Here is an 18,104-nt window from a genome sequence, read left to right on the forward strand (position 1 = left end):
TATTTATTGTCACATCTATTTGGTATTTAGCTGTTATGAAATGGAACTCCGATGTAAACAAACACTGTGCCAGTAAGATATAAGGACACAAATGATGATAGTCTGATTTAGCACATCATCCAAGAACCCAACTCAGGGACTTCCCTGGTGGTGCAGTGGTTAAGAATCCGCCTGTCAATGCAGGCGACTCGTGTTCGATCCCTGGTCCGGGAAGATCCCACATGCTGTGGGGCAACTAAGCCCGTGCACCACAACTACTGAGCCTGCACTCTAGAGCCCGCTCTAGAGAAGCCACCACAATGAGAAGCCCGTACACCACAATGAAGAGTAGCCGCCGCTCGCCGCAACTAGAGAAAGCCCACGTGCAGCAACGAAGACCCAACGCAGCCAAAAAAAAAAAAAAAAAAAAGAACGCAACTCAATAGTAAGTATTATCTGTTCCTCATTTTAAAACTAAAATACATTGGGCACATACTGTGTATAAAGTAGCATGCTAGACCTTAAGAGACATGAAGACATGAATGCTGTCCTCATAAAATTGAACATGAGGAAATAATTTTCACCTCTGAAATATTCACGTACCTGTATAGTGTTTTACCAATTTCTGCAGAGTATCAAATTGTGCTCTGGTTGTGATATAGTATCCACCATTGTCAAGTTTCCTAATTTTGTAGTGTTTCACATTGTCACCCCTTACCTCATCCCAATCACGAATAGAGAGGGAATAAGCACCTAGAAGGGAAAATGAACACTTCTACTATACCTTTCTTAAAATACTGCCCAAGAAAATTTTTATACTTATATTAACAATATTCGTACCTTTAGTAGTTTCACTCTCTCTTACTAAGAAAATACCTCGTTGATTCCCAGGATTCAGAAGTAATCTTTCAGCATCTTTTCTCCCCATTTTGCCAAAATACCATCTGGAAAAAAAAAAAAATGAGTAGTGTTCTGAGTTAGAAGGATGTAATAAGCATCAGAAAAATTATACATAGATATTAGTAAGAATGGAGTGGGATAGGGAGGATGGCAAAGAATAGAACACAGCTTTAAAATACAGTAAAACAGAATGAAAGATCTTTCTTAAATAAGAATATTACAAGCATTACTATCAGAATATATTCTGTCATAGTATTTTCATGTATTAACTACTCAACATGTCTCTTAAACTCCACCTGGCAGTCACAGGAACTGTAAATACAGAAAGAAAGGCAACAATGACAGCCTTTTAGTCAATGACAGATGAAAATATTAAGATTATAGTAGGAAGAGTAAAAGTGGTTCTCTGTTAACAGTGTGATCATTTGTATTTAGTAAGATGCAAGTAAACCATATCCAAATTATTAGGGACTCTAAATTAGTGTGGGTTTATTTAATACAGTTTTGTGAATAAAAATGCAATTTTTGCTGAGGGGGAGCCACAGAATAGTGGAGAAGAAAGACCAAAGGACAAAATGGAAAGTAACAAGTGCCAAAGCAGAACAGAGTTATGGAGACAAATTACACATCACTAATAAAAAAGCAAACAAATATTGATAGAGCACCTACTATGTGCAGGATGCTGGGTTAAGTGCTGTGATATGAAGATGATGTATTATTTATGGATCCCAGATAAACCTGCTTTGACATAAAATTACAGGCATACCTCATCTTATTGTGTTTTGCTTTACTGAGTCTTTTTAAAAATTGTAGGTTTGTGGCAACCCTGGTCAAGCAAGTCTATCAGAGTTATTTTTCCAATAGCATTTGCTAATAACTTCACGTCTCTGTGTCACATTTTGCTAAGTCTTGCAGTATTTCAAACATTTTCTTCCACATAAGACAGCAAACTTAACTGATAAATGTTGTGTGTGATCTGACTGCTCCACCAACTGGCTGTTTCCCCAACTCCCTCTCCTCATGCCTCCCAACTCCCTGAGATACACAATGTTGAAATTAGGCCAAGTAATAACCCTACAGTGGTCTCTAAGTGTTCCTTTCTCTGAGTCAAAGGAAGAGTCGATCAATGTGGCAAACTTCGTTGTTGATTTATTTTAAGAAACTGCCACGGCCACCCCAGCCTTCAGCAGCCACCACTCCCATCAGCAGCCACCAACATGGAGGCAGGACCCTCCACAGCAAAACAACTACGGCTTGCTGAACGCTCAGACAATGGTTAGCATTTTTTAGCAATAAAGTATTTTTAGTTAAGGTATGTGCATTGTTTTTTTAGACATAGACTGTTGCACACTTAACAGACTACACTGTAGTGTAACCATAACTTTTATATGCACTGGGAAACCAACTCACTTTACTGCAATATTTGCTTTATTATGGCTGTCTAGAACCAAATCCACAATATCTCCGAGTATGCCTGTAATATGTCACTGAAGGTGAACTTTAACTTTTTGAAAGTTGTAAGAATGGTACATAGAACTCCCATATACCCTCCACCTAGCTTTCCTGTTAATTTTGATTTGTCACATTCTCTCTTTCCCTGTGTGTGTGTATGTTTGTGCGGGTGTGTTTATTTCCTTCTGAACTGAATGATAGTTGCAAATATGCTGAATCATTACCTCTAAATGCTTCAGTGTGTACATCCTAAAAGACAAAGATACTCTCTCTCCATAGCCATGGAGCAAGCACCTAAGTCAAGAAGTTAACACTGACACAATAACATCAACGGAGGATAAATTTTTGAAGTGAAAGAGTCTGCAGAATATAAAAAGGGTTAATGCAATTATTTTAAAGTGAAAAAATAAAGGCTAGGGACTAGGCATAATGCAGTATTATAAATGCAGATTCATTTATGATCCTACTGTAAGCAAATACTATGGCATTAATTATTAATTTTCAAGTAACATCTCCTATTAATATGATACATTGGCTGTATTAAGACTGGTATGTAATTGTGTGTGTGTAAAGTTGTGGCTAAGTAGAATGTGCATTAAGACATTTTAAAAATCAAAATAATTAATAAAATATGAAGCAGTGCCATACTCTTCTGCCTGAATGGAATCTGCAGGGGCTACATAATTGCTAGGGATATAGCCATTCTTTCCTGTAGCAATTGATCTTGCTTCCCACCAGTCTCCTTCCCTGCAACACATAAAACAACAATTACCACAAAGTAGACCACAGCTCAGGACACGATCTATTGCAGTGCCATCTTGTATCTGAAATAGACAAGAAGTATTACTTCCATTTTTATTTATGCATTCATTTGATCAAGAATTAAACTCGAAGAATAATATTAAAAAAATAGGTTACAGCACATCCCTGGTGGCGCAGTGGTTAAGAATCCACCTGCCAATGCAGGCGACATGGGTTTAATCCCTGGTCCAGGAAGATCCCACATGTTGTGGAGCAACTAAGCCCGTGCGCCATGACTACTGAGCCTGCGCTCTAGAACCGCAAGCCACAACTCCTGAGCCCGTGTGCTGCAACTACTGAAGCCCACGTGCCTAGAGCCTGTGCTCGGCAACAAGAGAAGCCATCGCAATGAGAAGCCTGCACACCACCACGAAGAGTAGCCCCTGCTCGCCGCAACTAGAGGAAGCCCACGCGCAGCAACAAAGACCCAACGCAGCCAAAAAAAAAAAAAAATAGGTTACATGAATTAAGGGAATAAGGCCAAGCAAAATCACAATTGCATTACCTCTGCTTCAAACCAAAAAACAAAACAAAAACCCTGAAAAATAAACAAAAGAACCCACTTTAATTTTAGTTACAAAATCTCTTTTTTACGTAACCTAACCTTTCAACCTAAGACAATAAACTATGCTGAATAAAACAATTTGGGAAGCAAATCTTTCAGATTACTCAGTTTCAATGAAATGTTTTCTCATTTAAAAGCTTTACTGAGACAAAATTGTATACCATAAAATTCCCCCATTTAAGATTTAAGAGTTTTGCAGCCATTACCACTATCAATTTTAGAACATTTTCATCACCCCCAAAAGAAACCCTGTACCCATTAAGAGTTACTTCCCATCCCACCCCTCCCCCACCATTTCCAACCACTAATCTGCTTTCTATTTCTATGGATATGCCCATTGTGGGGGCATTTCATATAAATGGAATGATACAATATGTGGTCTTTTTGACTGGCTTCCTTCACTCAGCATAATTTTTTCAGCATTTATCAGTTGCTCATTCTTTTTTTATTGCTAAATGATTTTCTTTTTTTTTAAATTTTTTTATTCTTTTTTTTTTTTTTTTGGCTGCATTGGGTCTTCGTTGCTGCGCGAGGGTGTTCTCTAGTTGTGGTGAGCGGTAGCTGCAGCGAGTGGGGGCTACTCTTTGTTGCAGTGTGCGTGCTTCTCATTGCAGTGGCTTCTCTTATTGCGGTGCACGGGCTTCAGCAGTTGTGGCTCGCAAGCTCAGTAGTTGTGACTTGCAGGCTGTAGAGCACAGGCTCAGTAGTTGTGACTCACGGGCTTAGTTGCTCCCCGGCATGTGGGATCTTCCCAGATCAGGGATCGAACCCGTGTCCCCTGCACTGGCAGGCAGATTCTTAACCACTGTGCCACCAGGGAAGTCCCAATGATTTTCTTTTTAACAATGCATAAAATTACAATGTTTCTTTCTATCATATTAGGAGAAAAAATTCAGATGCCCTAGAACTACTGTAACCAAAATATTAGCAATGAGCAATAATAAAAAAATTTAATTCCTGGAATAAAGTATATTTACAAGAATGTTACCCATGAATATCCAAATAAGACTAAAATCAATTCAGAACATGAGAACTACATGTAGTTTGTAATAGATAAGACTTGACTTTTCCAAAATTAATGTGAAAGGAGAGTATATTATCAATCTGCAATGAGGAAGACATATGGGCTCTGCTACTATAGATTACATGCATGTTTTGCTTTACCAGAGATAAGTATTGAAAATATTTTGTCTACATTGAAATTTTATAAATGCTTGAGGTGAATTTGATCTTTAAAAAATGAAATGGAAAATCCTTTCGTAATTCAAATGTTTACAAACTCATATACTTGGCTTGTAGCTTCCTAGTATACATTAAGTACTTTCAGATATACAAACTGAAAACGTTGATCCTGATAATCATTCACTGATTCATTCAAACATTCACTGAACATCTTTTAAGTAACAGACCTTACAATAGGGTGTGCTAGAAACAGGTAAAAAGTCCTTATCCTCAAGTAACTCCGTCTAGAGCAGGATTTCTCAGCCTCGGCACTACTGACACTTTGGGCTGGACGATGCTCTGTGGTGGGCCGGGGGGGGGGGGGGGCGTCCTGTGCACTGCAGGATGCCGAGCAGCTTCCCTGGCCTCCACCCACTAGACGCCAGTTGTAGCACCATGGATGTAACAACCAAAAATGTCTCCAGACATGGGCAAATGTCCCCTGGGTGATTCTGCCCCCATGCTGAGAACCACTGGTCTAAAAGGATGATAGGCAAGTGATAAATTATAATTCAAAACTGTGATGGCAACTACAATTGAGGTTTGCACAGGTTACTATGTAAACATGTAAGAGAGACACCAAATCCAGCAGGAGGTGGGGACTAGGCCAGGCAGGAAAGGTGAAAGAATATCAAAAAAGGCCTCCTTGAGAAAGGACACAGGAATACACACTTTGATGGATGCATAGGATTGGCCAGACGAAGGAAGAAAAGTGGAGGGACAAGAAGTTACATTCCAGAAAAAAGAAATCGCATGTGTGAAAGCACAGAGAAGGGGAGAACCCCCAGTGTATTCAGAATCATAAATAAGTAATTCAGTCTGGCTGGGCAGTGGAGTGAGGAAGGGGAAGAAGCTCACTGAATGATGCCTGCTCTTATTGCTGTTTTATCTTGACAGCAGCCAGTAGCTACTGAAGGATTTTAAAGCCGAGAGACAGAATCATATTTCATGTTCTCAAAAGATAACTGGTAGCAAGTGGGAACAAGGATGGAAGGAAACATGACTGGACGCAAAGAGACCATAAATGTCTATTCTGAGAAGTTACAAAGTGGTCGCTGTGCCTGCTAATGAACTTATGGGATCTATTTTCCGTAACAAGCACTGAATTTTCTATGGTGGCCCACTAAATGACAAGAAGTCTGAGAGTCACATAAGGAAACAGCAACGTAACATGGTCATGTTTGGGACTGCAGGAATTCCTTAGCCTTTTTAGTTTGGTTTTTTAAGAGAAAGAGATTAAGATCTTTAAATCATCTAGTACTTAGATAAATGGGATCATAGAAATATCTTTATAAAGGTTTTTTTTAAGTAAGGTACTTATTTACATATACTCCCTCAATCCTCACTCTTAAATCTCTACTGTTTATGGCAGAACCACAGTAACACAATTTGTAGAAATCATAACTTCTGGCTCCGGCAGTAGTATTATGCCGTGTGTCTAAAGAAACCAAATGTATCATCCAATCCAGTGGGCAGAGACCCACGCCCCACTACTCTCGTCTCTGAATCATCAACCAGCTCAGTGGTTTCAGTGTAAAGTAGGCTACCGTTGGTACTTCACCCTCGTAAAATGTTCGTAACACTTACGTGTTGTTAATTATTTGAAATCTTTCACCCTTCTTAAATGAAAGGTCTTCTGTAGTTCTAGCTTCATAATCATATAAGGCCACAAATACAGTAACACCACCTATTGGGGGAAAAAAAGACCAAGGTAAATTATATAGACAAATTAACAACAGAGAAATTTAAAAACATTGCCAACAACAACAAAAAAAGCTTAAGCATAGTTCTCTTCCTGGTCTCCAGAATCTATTTTTAAAAGTTGGAGATTTGGGTCGCTGAAGTTTTCAAGTTATTAAGATGCTATCTTAAGGCCTTCAATGAGACTACTGTACTCTACAAATTCTAAAATTCTATAGACCCAGAGAGACATTTTAAATCTTGATTCATAGCTGCAACATCTCTAGCTTGAAAAGACAAAGTTCAAATCAATTCTTTGGCAGAAAAAGCATTAACGAGTATTATAAACTACTAGCATTGATCATCTCAATTTCTTAAAAACAATAAGTGAACATTTCCATCCTTAAGACTAATCATTCACTGTATAGCACAGGGAACTCTACTCAATACTCTGTAATGACCTATATGGGAATAGAATCTTAAAAAAGAGTGGATATATGTATATGTATAACTGATTCACTTTGCTGTACAGCAGCACACAACATTGTAAATCAACTATACTCCAATAAAAATTAATTTAAAAAAAGACTAATTAACAGTAATAACTAGGGTTTTATTAAGATTATTTATTATATTTAACACAAAGATAAAAACAGCATGTTTTTCTTAGAAATTAAATGGTATGGCTGATATGGATTATAAATTCCAAAAATAACTGTGTCATATAAAGCACTGTATGTAGTTGCTTAAGACATAAGCAACTTAAATAGCCAAACTATTATCTGCAAGTGAAAGAACAGAATCTCATTTATCTGGCTTCTCCCCTGAGGCCCGGTCATATATTAACTACCTATTTGACATCTCAAATGTCTATCAAGCATTTAAAATTTATTAGGTACAAAACAAAGGTGTTGACTTTTCTCCTCTAACCTGAAGTATTACTGAAGTCTTCTCTACCTCAGCGAACACTACCAGTCAGGTATTCAAGCCAAGTCCATTACCAGCACTGTCAGTTCTACCTCTAAAGTACCTTATCTACTTCCTTTTCATTTTCAGCGCTTCCACCCTAATCCAAGTCCCTGTTACCTCTTACTGGGAAAGTAATAGCCTAACTCACTTCTATATCTGGTTCCCTACATCCACCCTTCACACAGCTGCCAGAAGGAAGTTTTTAGAAAGGGAATTCAATTGTGCAAATTCTTTACTGAAATCTCTTCAATAACTTCCTTCTAGCTTTGAATAAAACTCATACTTCTTACTATAGTCTATGAGGTCCTGAAAAATCCTGACTCTTCAACTGCATATCATGTAATTCTACCCTCTGCCCATACTAGTCCTCAAACCTGCCAAGTCCATCTGTACCTCCTAAAGTGCATTTGTTATTCTCTCTTCCCAGAAAGCTCTTTTTCCCATTTATGCACATATTTAGGTCATTCTCATCAATCAAACCTCAGCTCAAACGATTTCATCTCAAGACGGCTTTCCTTGATCATTTAAAGGGCCTTTGCCAATCATTCTAGTTAGTTCCTTCATAGTATTTATGAACCATTAATCATCCTGTTTAGTTGTTTCTATAATTATTATCCAACCCTCATTATAATGTAAACTCCATTAGGGCAGAAATCTTGTTTCTCTTGCTTACAACTCTCTATACCTGGCACACAGACACTCATCAATAAATTAATACCCATGAATGGACTATTTCCCGTAAATAAACTGCTTTAGGTAACTCAAGTATGTCTTCTCAACATTTAATCATTTTGGATTACTATCTTTCCAGAACATATAATCCTGAAAATAAACTTTTACTGGTGACTGAGAAGTACCATCATGACCAACTATTATTGAAGTATTTAGAGTTAGGGGGCTGGAATTAAGACTATAATTGACTCTTTGATGTCCATAACTTCTCAAATGAACAGTCTAACAGAATTAGTGTATGACATTCTCTGGTCACTATTTTTGGTTTGGAGGTGAGCAGAGTGAAGGGACACATTTATAGTCCATGCTTGTAGAAGAGATTCTTCTTTTGTCCCCTCATGTTGCTCAATTTGGTGCTGGCAGCTGTTTTGCCAAGCCTAAGGATAAAGTGGACACTCCAAGGGCTGCAAGAGAGACACCAAAGAAACTCGAGTCCTTGATGACATAAAGGAACTGCTGGATCAAGGAATCCTGGAGCTCACCCTACCTTTTAAAGCCAGTTGTGCTTTGTTACTCAAGGGAAAAGCATCCCGATAGGGGACCCTTCACAAAAGAACCATCTCTCTTTTTAAAGTTTCTGACTACGTTTTTAGAGCATTTCTGCCTCCATAAAAGGTTGTTGGCCATCACTTCTTGCTGTTCTCTGAAAGGATATTGTAGGGTAATAAATGAAGCTCTAGAATAGGGCATTAAATCTGTGCCCTCCTGCTTATTATCTGTGACTCTGAAAAAAAAATCATTTAAACACTGAGCCTCAGGATTTTTCTTTTTTCAGTCAGTAGTATCTAATAGAAAAACTGTATTATCATCACGAAACTGCCATTTACCTAATGTTTATCAAGTAACTACTATAATACTTTAATAATGGCTAGCACTTTACAATCCTCAGAAGTTGTAACGTTCCAGAGGGAGGGGTATACGTTTTTCAGGGTTGTTCTTTTCTGGCCGTGCTGCACGGCATGTGGGATCCTAGTTCCCCAAGCAGGGGTCGAACCTACGCCCACTGGACTGCCAGGGAAGTCCCCAGGAGGGAGGGGTATACGTTTTTTTAAAAATAGATCTTTATTGGAGTATAATTGCTTCACAATACTGTCTTCGTTTCTGTTGTACAACAAAGTGAATCAGCCATATCCCCTCTCTCTTGAGCCTTCCTCTCACCCTCCCTATCCCACCCCTCTAGGTCATCGCAAAGCACTGAGCTCATCTCCCCGTGCTATGCGGCTGCTTCCCACTAGCTATCTATTTTACATTTGGTAATGTATATATGTCCATGCCACTCTCACCTCGACCCAGCTTCCCCCTCCCCCACCGGTCCCCAAGTCCATTCTCTATAGCTACATCTTTATTCCTGCCCTGCAACTAGGTTCATCAGTACCATTTTTTTTTTTTTTTAGATTCCATATATATGTATTAGCATACAGTATTTTTCTCTTTCTGACTTACTTCACTCTGTATGACAGACTCTAGGTCCATCCCCCTCACTACAAATAACTCAATTTCATTCCTTTTTATGGCTGAGTAATAGTCCATTGTATATATGTGCCACATATTCTTTATCCATTCATCTGTCGATGGACACTTAGGTTGCTTCCATGTCCTGGCTATTGTAAAACAGTGCTGCAATGAACATTCTGGTACATGAATCTTTTTTTTTTTTTTTTTAATGAAAGTTTCTTTCTTTCTTTCTTTCTTTTTGGCTGTGTTGGGTCTTCATTTCTGTGCAAGGGCTTTCTCTAGTTGCAGCGAGCGGGGGCCACTCTTCATCGCGGTGCACGGGCCTCTCTTGTTGCGGAGCACAAGCTCCAGACGCGCAGGCTCAGCAATTGTGGCTCACGGGCCTAGTTGCTCTGCGGCATTTGGGATCTTCCCAGACCAGGGCTCGAACCCGTGTCCCCTGCACTGGCAGGCAGATTCTCAACCACTGCACCACCAGGGAAGCCCCATGACTCTTTTTGAATTATGGTTTTCTCAGGGTATATGCCCAGTGGTGGGATTGCTGGGTCATATGGTAGTTCTATTTTTAGTTTTTTAAGGACCCTCCATACTGTTCTCCATAGTGGCTGTATCAATTTACATTCCCACCAACAGTGCAGGAGGGTTCCCTTTGGGGTATACGTTTTTAATCTTTGTATTTCCAGTGCCTGCCAGTCAGCACTCACTAATTATTTGAAAAATGAATTAGTGAAATAATTAATTATATAACCCAGTACACAACCACCATCAGATTACTACCAAATTTCCCAAAATAATATCCATGTATACAATAAGACTTGAATTTATGTTGGAGACTTTAATTTTCACATAAACTTATTTTAATAGTCCCCCAGTAAGTTATTTCTCTTACAGCAGGCAAACTTTATGTATGTATTGCCCAAGGTCACATTCTCAAACCAACAACAGGATTGTCCATTTAAATCTCACCTGTTAAGCCAGCAGGATATGAACTTGGCACCACTGAAAACGAGGAAGATGTTCCTCCAAAAGGTGTCACCCCTGAGGATCCTCCAAATGGTGTCATGGAAAGGTTGCTGAAATTAACAGATGTGCTCTTTGTGGAGGATGTGGGTGCCACTGCAGTGTGCTCTGCTCCATAATGGCTGACACGCGTACTGACCGGTTCTGGAGTGTTTTCTGGTCTGTATTTAATGGCTGGACTTTTGTTCTCTTTACTTTTAATGCAGCCCATTATCAAACCTACAAAGGTGATAAGGCAAATTTTGAGAAGCAGTTAACATAAAGCATACTTCAAAAGGTGCAATTCAATAGTTGACTTTAAACGAGGCATTTTTCCCCTGCAAATAAGTTAACAATAACAAAACAAACCACAAAGAACCTAGACAGCTGCAAATAAAGTCTCTCCACCTCATTTATCTTTATTACAATTCTGCTAACGTATCATTCCAATCATGTCATTCTCCAGCTCAATCTCCTTTAATGGTTCAATGACAACATGCCACAGTGTACTGGGAAAACCATGGGCTCTGATGCCAGAAGCCAGAGTTTGAATCCTAGCTTCCTACTTCCTAGTGCAGTGACTGCAGGTATGTTACTTAACTTCTCTGCACCTCAGTTACTTGAAAAAGGAGAACAAAAATATCACCTACTTCATAAGGTTTTCTATAAGGATTAAATTTCTTACAACTTCTAGACAATCTCTGGTTCTACATAGTGGGTACTAGCAAATTCTGGTTGTTTTCCTTCTACCTATACCAGCACTGTGTAACAGAAATATAATCTGAGCCATGCATATAATTCTACATTTTCTAGTAAATACATTTTAAAAATAAAAACAGGTAAAATTAATTTTAATAATATATTTGATTTGACTCAATAAACCTAAAATATAATTATTTCAACATGTCATCAATATGAAAAATTTTAATGAGATGTTTTATATTCTCTTGTACTAAATCTTAGAAATCTGGAGTGCATTTTAAACTTACACTACATCTCAATTTGGACCAAGCACATTTTAAGTGCTCAACAGCTGTATGTGGCTAGTGGCTACTACACAGGACAATGCATCTCTACATTTTTTCCCTTCCCTACCAATGGACACACTCCCAATGCTTGCCAAATTGGACTTCAATTTATCTTTCCCACTTTATCATTTCCTCACTTATCTTATGCACACATGGAGAAAAAATTCCTGTTTCCCCAATACATATGCCCTGTGCTTTCCCATTTTTGCATTTTCCCTCCTAAAAGTGCCTCTGTCAGTAATACTCTCCTCACATCTCTACCTGCTAAAATTTATCCATTCACTGAGGGTCATTACAAATGTTACTTTACCATTCAGGCTGTCTCCATAACTGGTAAAATACCTTCTTCCTTAAAACTTGTAACGTACTTTTGGAGAGATTTTTGTACGAGACTCTCACTTGCATCCTGTTTTTTGCCAATTCCCAGCCTACCCTCAAGTCACTGGCAACACACTTCTTAAAAAGCAAGAGTTTCTCACCTCTTATATACTGTACAGCCTACCAACATGACTTGCATATAGTATGTTTACTGATATTACAAAATCTGCATTATTCCATTCACTTCCTGAAGAAGAACTAATGGTGATTTCATTAATTCACTTTTTTTTTTCCTGGCTGTGACGCACGGCATGTGGGATCTTAGTTTCCCAACCAGGGATTGAACCCGCACCCCCTTCAGTGGAAGTGCAGAGTCCTAACCACTGAACTGCCAGGGAATTCCCCTAATTCACTTACTTTTTACAGTATTTCCCTTCTTTTACAGCATTCAAAAGGAAGTAGGTGAGTGATAAGATGACTGCTTCATCAATTCTGAAAGACTGAACATTTTTACAAACTCAACTATATAATATTGATTTCAAATGTAGCTATAAATATTAAAAGAGAAACAGTCTCAGAAACTCAAAGTTGGAAGGTTTTCACATCGATCTTAAAACAGGTATATTCTGAAGACGTGACAATAAAGCACAGGATTGGAACATGACTGGGACTGGAAACTTAAATATCTACTGAAAACACTATGAGAGAATAATAATAAGCTAAATATATAAAAAGCGGTCTTCTAAATGTGTTAGAAAAAACTAAAGGTAAGCTGTTTCATAATCTAGCAGTTGGAAAAGCCTTTAAAGCGTAAAAGTAGAAACCTTAAAGGAAAAGACTAAGAGATGTATGATTAAGTTGGGGGGGGTGCAGATGTGGACACAGAAACTCTTAAGTGACACTAAAGACATGAGAAGTAGGGAGGATATCTTTGCACTTGCTCATGCTCTTACTTGCTCTCTCAACACATAAATGTACTCATATGAAAACTGGTTGACGTTCTTAATACAGACAACTCTTACACATTAAAAAACATATATATAAGCCCCTTAGAAAAATAGGACAGCCTACCAACAGGCAATTCACAAAGGAAATATGAAAGGCCAATTAGCATATGAAGATATGTCCAATCATCCCAGTCTTCTAATAAATGCAAATTTTTAGGGCATTCCCTGGGGGTCCAGTGGTTAAGACTCCGCACTCTCACTGCTGAGGGCCTGGGTTTCATCCCTGGTCGGGGAACTAAAATCCCAAAAGCCGCGCGGCACGACAATCAATCAATCAATCAATAAATGCAAAATTACACACAAAGAGGATTATTTGCTAAGCAATAACTTTTAGATTTATCCAGGGAGCATTGGAAAGTTAAGATTCTTAAAAAGGTGAATAGCAGAAAATATGTGTTTTAGAATAACTGTGGTAAAAGGACAAATTATAGAGTGGAAAGAAAGAAAGAATGGCGGCAGTTAGTCAAGTTACAAAACTACTGCCATGACCCATGTGAGGCAGGACAAAAGCAGGAATACTGGGGCCGAAGATGAGGGGAAATGAGAGGTACACACCAAGTAAAATAATCAACTCCAGGTGATCAGCTGGGTATGGGTGGAGGAGACATTAAAAAGGAGTCATTTACTCAGTCCCTACAACTTACCGAACACTTTAAAAAGTAGTTACTATGTGCGTGCTAGGGACTGGATGACTCCAAAGTTTCTAGTTTGAACTGAGTGGAAGGTAACACCGTGAGGTAGAGAAAAGAGAAACAGGTTTTTCTGGACCAACGAGTTGAGTTTCAGATGTTAGTTTTAGGGGTCTGTGGGGCATGATGTTGAGAAGTCTAGTGGGGAATGACAGTAAGTGTAAAACTCAGAAAGAGGTAGAAACCAGAGAAAAGTTAAAAATTTTTTCCCAGTGTAACCACACCTTTTGGAGATAATAAAACTCACCCAAGGCACAGATTTGGAGGGGTGTGAAAAATTAATACAGTGTTGCAGGACACATACAGATAAGGGAACAGATAAGGGACAGATGGGCAAGGAAATTAAGAAGCAGCAATTAAGAGTTGGGAGCGCTTTCATAAATACAAAAACACAATTGGAAAGGATAATCATTAACTTCAAGATAGTGGAAAGGGTTGGGGAAGAGTTTCAACTGTATCTGTGGCACTTTTTTTTTTTCTTAAAAGATATATGAAGCAAATAGAGAAAAATGTTAATGTGTTAAACGTAGGTAATAGATATAATTCTTTTTGTTAGTTTGGAGTATTTAATACATTTTTAACAAGTAGAATAATACAGTGGGAATAGAGAAATAGACTTTCAAGAAGAAAATGACTAATAATGGTAAAGACCAACATGAAATCAAGTGGCATTTAAACTGATTTTAAAAGGCAAGCTGATTACTAATTAGGAGCTCACTGATGACTTTCACAAGAGCATTTCTTAGCATCATGAAGATAAAAGTTAGAGCGCAGTTAAGTTGAATAATAAATTAATGACTAGGCCATGAAAATATGATGAATTCTGGAATGCAACATCTTCATGAGCTGGGAACATATACTTTGTATCAAAACGTTTTCTATGATTTCTTTGTCTACTTCACAGATCCTTTCCTTCACAGTCTTGGCGTAATCTAATTCGGCAGACACTTGGTTACTCAACAGCCATCCTGCTTTGATAAAAAAAAACCCTGATTTTGTTCACCTTCCTTCATTTGTCCAGCCCCAGGGAGTAAATAATGACTGATTTAAGCCACTCTTGGTCCTATCCCTTTGCCATTAACTGTGTAAGCCATGAGCATGGGCTCCTAGGAAGTTTTCCTCACTTGTAAAAAGGAATACAAGACAGAAATATTCCATTTTCATTCCCTAGATGTTATTGTTGTTGATGCCTAAATCTGAGATTACAAAGCACCCATGTGAAAGGAGGACACAAACATAATGAGAAGGGGAGGGCAGAAAGATGAAAGGAACTTGGGTCCCTGAAGCTGCTGCTCAGTTACTGAACTATATAACCCTATAATAACCCGAGAACACAATTTAGCTCCAGAAATCTTACTATGTGAGATAAATATCTACTGTAAAAGTCAATTTTCTTGTTTGGTTTTCAGTTACTTGCAGCTGAAGGATCTTAAATAATAAACTATTCAAATCACATGACAATGGTTAATATATTAAATCCTTTTCAACATATCAAGATTCAATAGCTTAACAAAAATAGATCTTCTCTCAAAGTATTTACATAAATCTGAGCTATCCTTAAGACTGTAAAATTTATAGTCTATAAAAGTAAAATTCAATTTTTAAGCAAATGATTTCATATAGATATTTGCTTGAGTATAAGGTGCATGAATATTTGCTGAAAAACAAGGTTTTACCTCAATTTGAATATTACTGTTACTTTAAGATTTTCTGAGAAATATGAATTTAAAATTTAGATTACAGAAACTTCTTCCCTTAGACACTATCAGATATTCTTTCCTAAAATGTTCTTTTTTAAAAAAATTAGCTTCGGGACTTCCCTGGTGGCGCAGTGGTTAAGAATCCGCCTGCCAATGCAGAGGACACAGGTTCGATCCCTGGCCCAGGAAGATCCTGCATGCCGTGAGGCAACTCAGCCCATGCGCCACAACTACCAAGCCTGCACTCTAGAGCCCGTGAGCCACAACTACTGAAGCCCGTGCGCTTAGAGCCCATGCTCGGCAACAAGAGAAGCCACCACAATGAGAAGCACGTGCGCTGTAACTAGAGAAAGCCTGCATGCAGCAACGAAGCCCCCCCAAAAAAAAACAACTTTGAGGTATAATTTACATACAATAAAATGCACCCATTTAAAGTGTACAGTTCAATGAGTTTCGGCAAATGTCTGTAACTGTGCAACCAATACTATAATTACAATATAGAAGGTTCCAATCACCCCCAGAAGATTCTGTTGTACCCTTTTCCCAATAGGGAAAATCCCCAACCCCAGCCCTAAGAAATCACTGATTTGTTTTCTCTAACTATAGATTTATCTCTTCTAGAGTTTCATATAAATAGAATAATACTATAGTCTTTTTTGTGTCTGGCATTTTTTTTTTAATTAGGCATTGTGTACCTGAGATACTTCCATATTGTTGCATATGTAGGTAGTTCATTAATTTTTTATTGCTAAGTAGAACCCCATCATATACCATAATTGTTTATCCATTCACTTGTTGATGGGTATTTGGGTTGTTCCAGTTTGGGGCTATTATAAATAAAACAGCTACAAACATCCCCATACAAGTCTTTGGGTGGGTAGATATGTGCCTCTCCCCCCTCTCCCCATAAATACCTAAGGAATGGAACTTCTTGGTCATATAAGGTTAAGTTACTGTAATAAGCTGCTAAACTGGTTTCCATAGTGACTGTACCATTTTGCATCCCCACCAGCAGTGAATGTGAATTCATTCTCCACATTCTCAACAACACTTCTAAGTCTTTCTTTCCCCTCTCAGAAACCCATCACATGTTTACTTGGGTTTGGATATGATCCAAATAGTCTACACAGCTCTTTGACTTTTTATTCTATCTAAAAAGCTTTGACAATTGAAATCTACTGATATCAAAGGTAGCTGACAATATAAAATTCATATGGCTGAATTGATGTCACACACATTTACAACATGAGCATTACCAAAATCATTAGAACTGTTGATTAATCACTGATTTTAGTTCACTGATATAAACAATGGTCAGCACTTAGGTAACTGCCAAACACCTTTACCACCATTTAATTTGCCAATGCTATCAAGAGCATTTCAATCTCAAGCCTGCCCTCTAAAATCCAGTATTATTTCTACACTCAGATTAGATCCAATGGCAATCTAAGACTGCATGGTTACTAAGATGCAATGATGATTCTTTCATATCTTACTACATCAATAGGTCAGTTTCTCACTTTTAAAACCCTATCTTTAGGGGCTTCCCTGGTGGCGCAGTGGTTGAGAGTCTGCCTGCCAATGCAGGGGACACGGGTTCGAGCCCTGGTCTGGGAAGATCCCACATGCCGCGGAGCAACTAACCCGTGAGCCACAACTACTGAGCCTGCACGTCTGGAGCCTGTGCTCCGCAACAAGAGAGGCCGCGATAATGAGAGGCCCGCGCACCGCGATGAAGAGTGGCCCCCGCTCACCGCAACTGGAGAAAGCCCTCACATAGAAACGAAGACCCAACACAGTCATAAATAAATAAATAAATAAATAAATAAATAAATAAATAAATAAAAACCCTATCTTTAAAAATTAAGGCATAAATATGTAAAATCCACTCATTAGTGTACAGGTCTGCAAGTTTTGACACATACATACAGTCGTGCAACTGCCACCTCAATGAAGATAAAGAACAGTTCCATCCCCACCGCCATCCCATGACACCTCCATGCACTTTTTGTAGTCAACCTCTCCCTCCAACCCCAGGCAACCATTAATCTGTTTTCTGTTCTTACAGTTTCACCTTTTCCAGATACCACAGAGCATGTAGCCTTTTGATTCTGGCTTTTTTCAGTTAGCATAATGCATTTGAGATCCACCCATGTTTTTGCAGTATCAGTTCATTCCCCTCCCCCACCCCCCTTTTTTTTAGTTCATTCCTTTTTACTGCTGAGTGGTATGCATATACCACAGTTTGTTTATTCATTCCCCAGTTGATTTGGGTTGTTTCCAGTTTTTGAAAATCACAAATAGAGCCACTATGAACACATACACATGGGTTTTTCTGTGAACACAAGTTTTCATTTCATTTGAGTAAATACTTAGGAGGGAAACTGCTGGGCTGTATGGGAAGTATAACTTTATAAAAAACTGCAAACACTTTTCCAAAGCAGCTTTAACATTCTGCATTCTCACCAACAAAATGAGAATTCCAGTTGCTCTACATCCTCATCAACATTTGTTGTCAGTTGATTCTTTAGGTGTGTAGTGCTATTGTCAAGGTTTTAATTTATATTTTCCTAATGACTAAGCACCTGATATTAAGCATCTTTTCATGT

At 38.4% G+C, this 18,104-nt stretch overlaps 1 protein-coding gene and 1 long non-coding RNA gene across 7 annotated transcripts in view; one reads left to right on the forward strand and one right to left on the reverse strand.

Annotated features, from left to right (window-relative positions):
- Positions 1-17,028, forward strand: part of LOC309640269 — a 44,374-nt gene extending 27,346 nt beyond the window's left edge. For both annotated transcript variants that reach the window (XR_014252146.1, XR_014252147.1), the window contains exon 3: positions 15,603-17,028. This is a non-coding gene — a long non-coding RNA (uncharacterized lncRNA). The remainder of the gene's footprint in view (positions 1-15,602) is intronic.
- The window catches only part of YES1 (YES proto-oncogene 1, Src family tyrosine kinase), a 76,704-nt gene that overhangs the window by 15,975 nt on the left and 42,625 nt on the right, over positions 1-18,104 (reverse strand). For 4 of the 5 annotated variants that reach the window (XM_082418707.1, XM_082418704.1, XM_082418708.1 and 1 more), the window contains exons 2-6: positions 10,721-10,993; positions 6,506-6,605; positions 2,980-3,078; positions 820-923; positions 583-732 (exon numbers count right to left, since the gene is read on the reverse strand). In XM_082418707.1, coding sequence (XP_082274833.1) covers positions 583-732; positions 820-923; positions 2,980-3,078; positions 6,506-6,605; positions 10,721-10,985 — 718 coding nt within the window. In that variant the 5' untranslated portion in view covers positions 10,986-10,993. Of the gene's footprint in view, positions 1-582; positions 733-819; positions 924-2,979; positions 3,079-6,505; positions 6,606-10,720; positions 10,994-12,516; positions 12,600-18,104 lie in introns of all 5 variants that reach the window. The other variant, XM_082418705.1, reaches the window with a different exon arrangement.

This window comes from Balaenoptera physalus (genome assembly GCF_965194825.1).
Source record: "Balaenoptera physalus genome assembly, chromosome: 12".
Classification (NCBI taxonomy): Eukaryota; Metazoa; Chordata; class Mammalia; order Artiodactyla; family Balaenopteridae; genus Balaenoptera; species Balaenoptera physalus.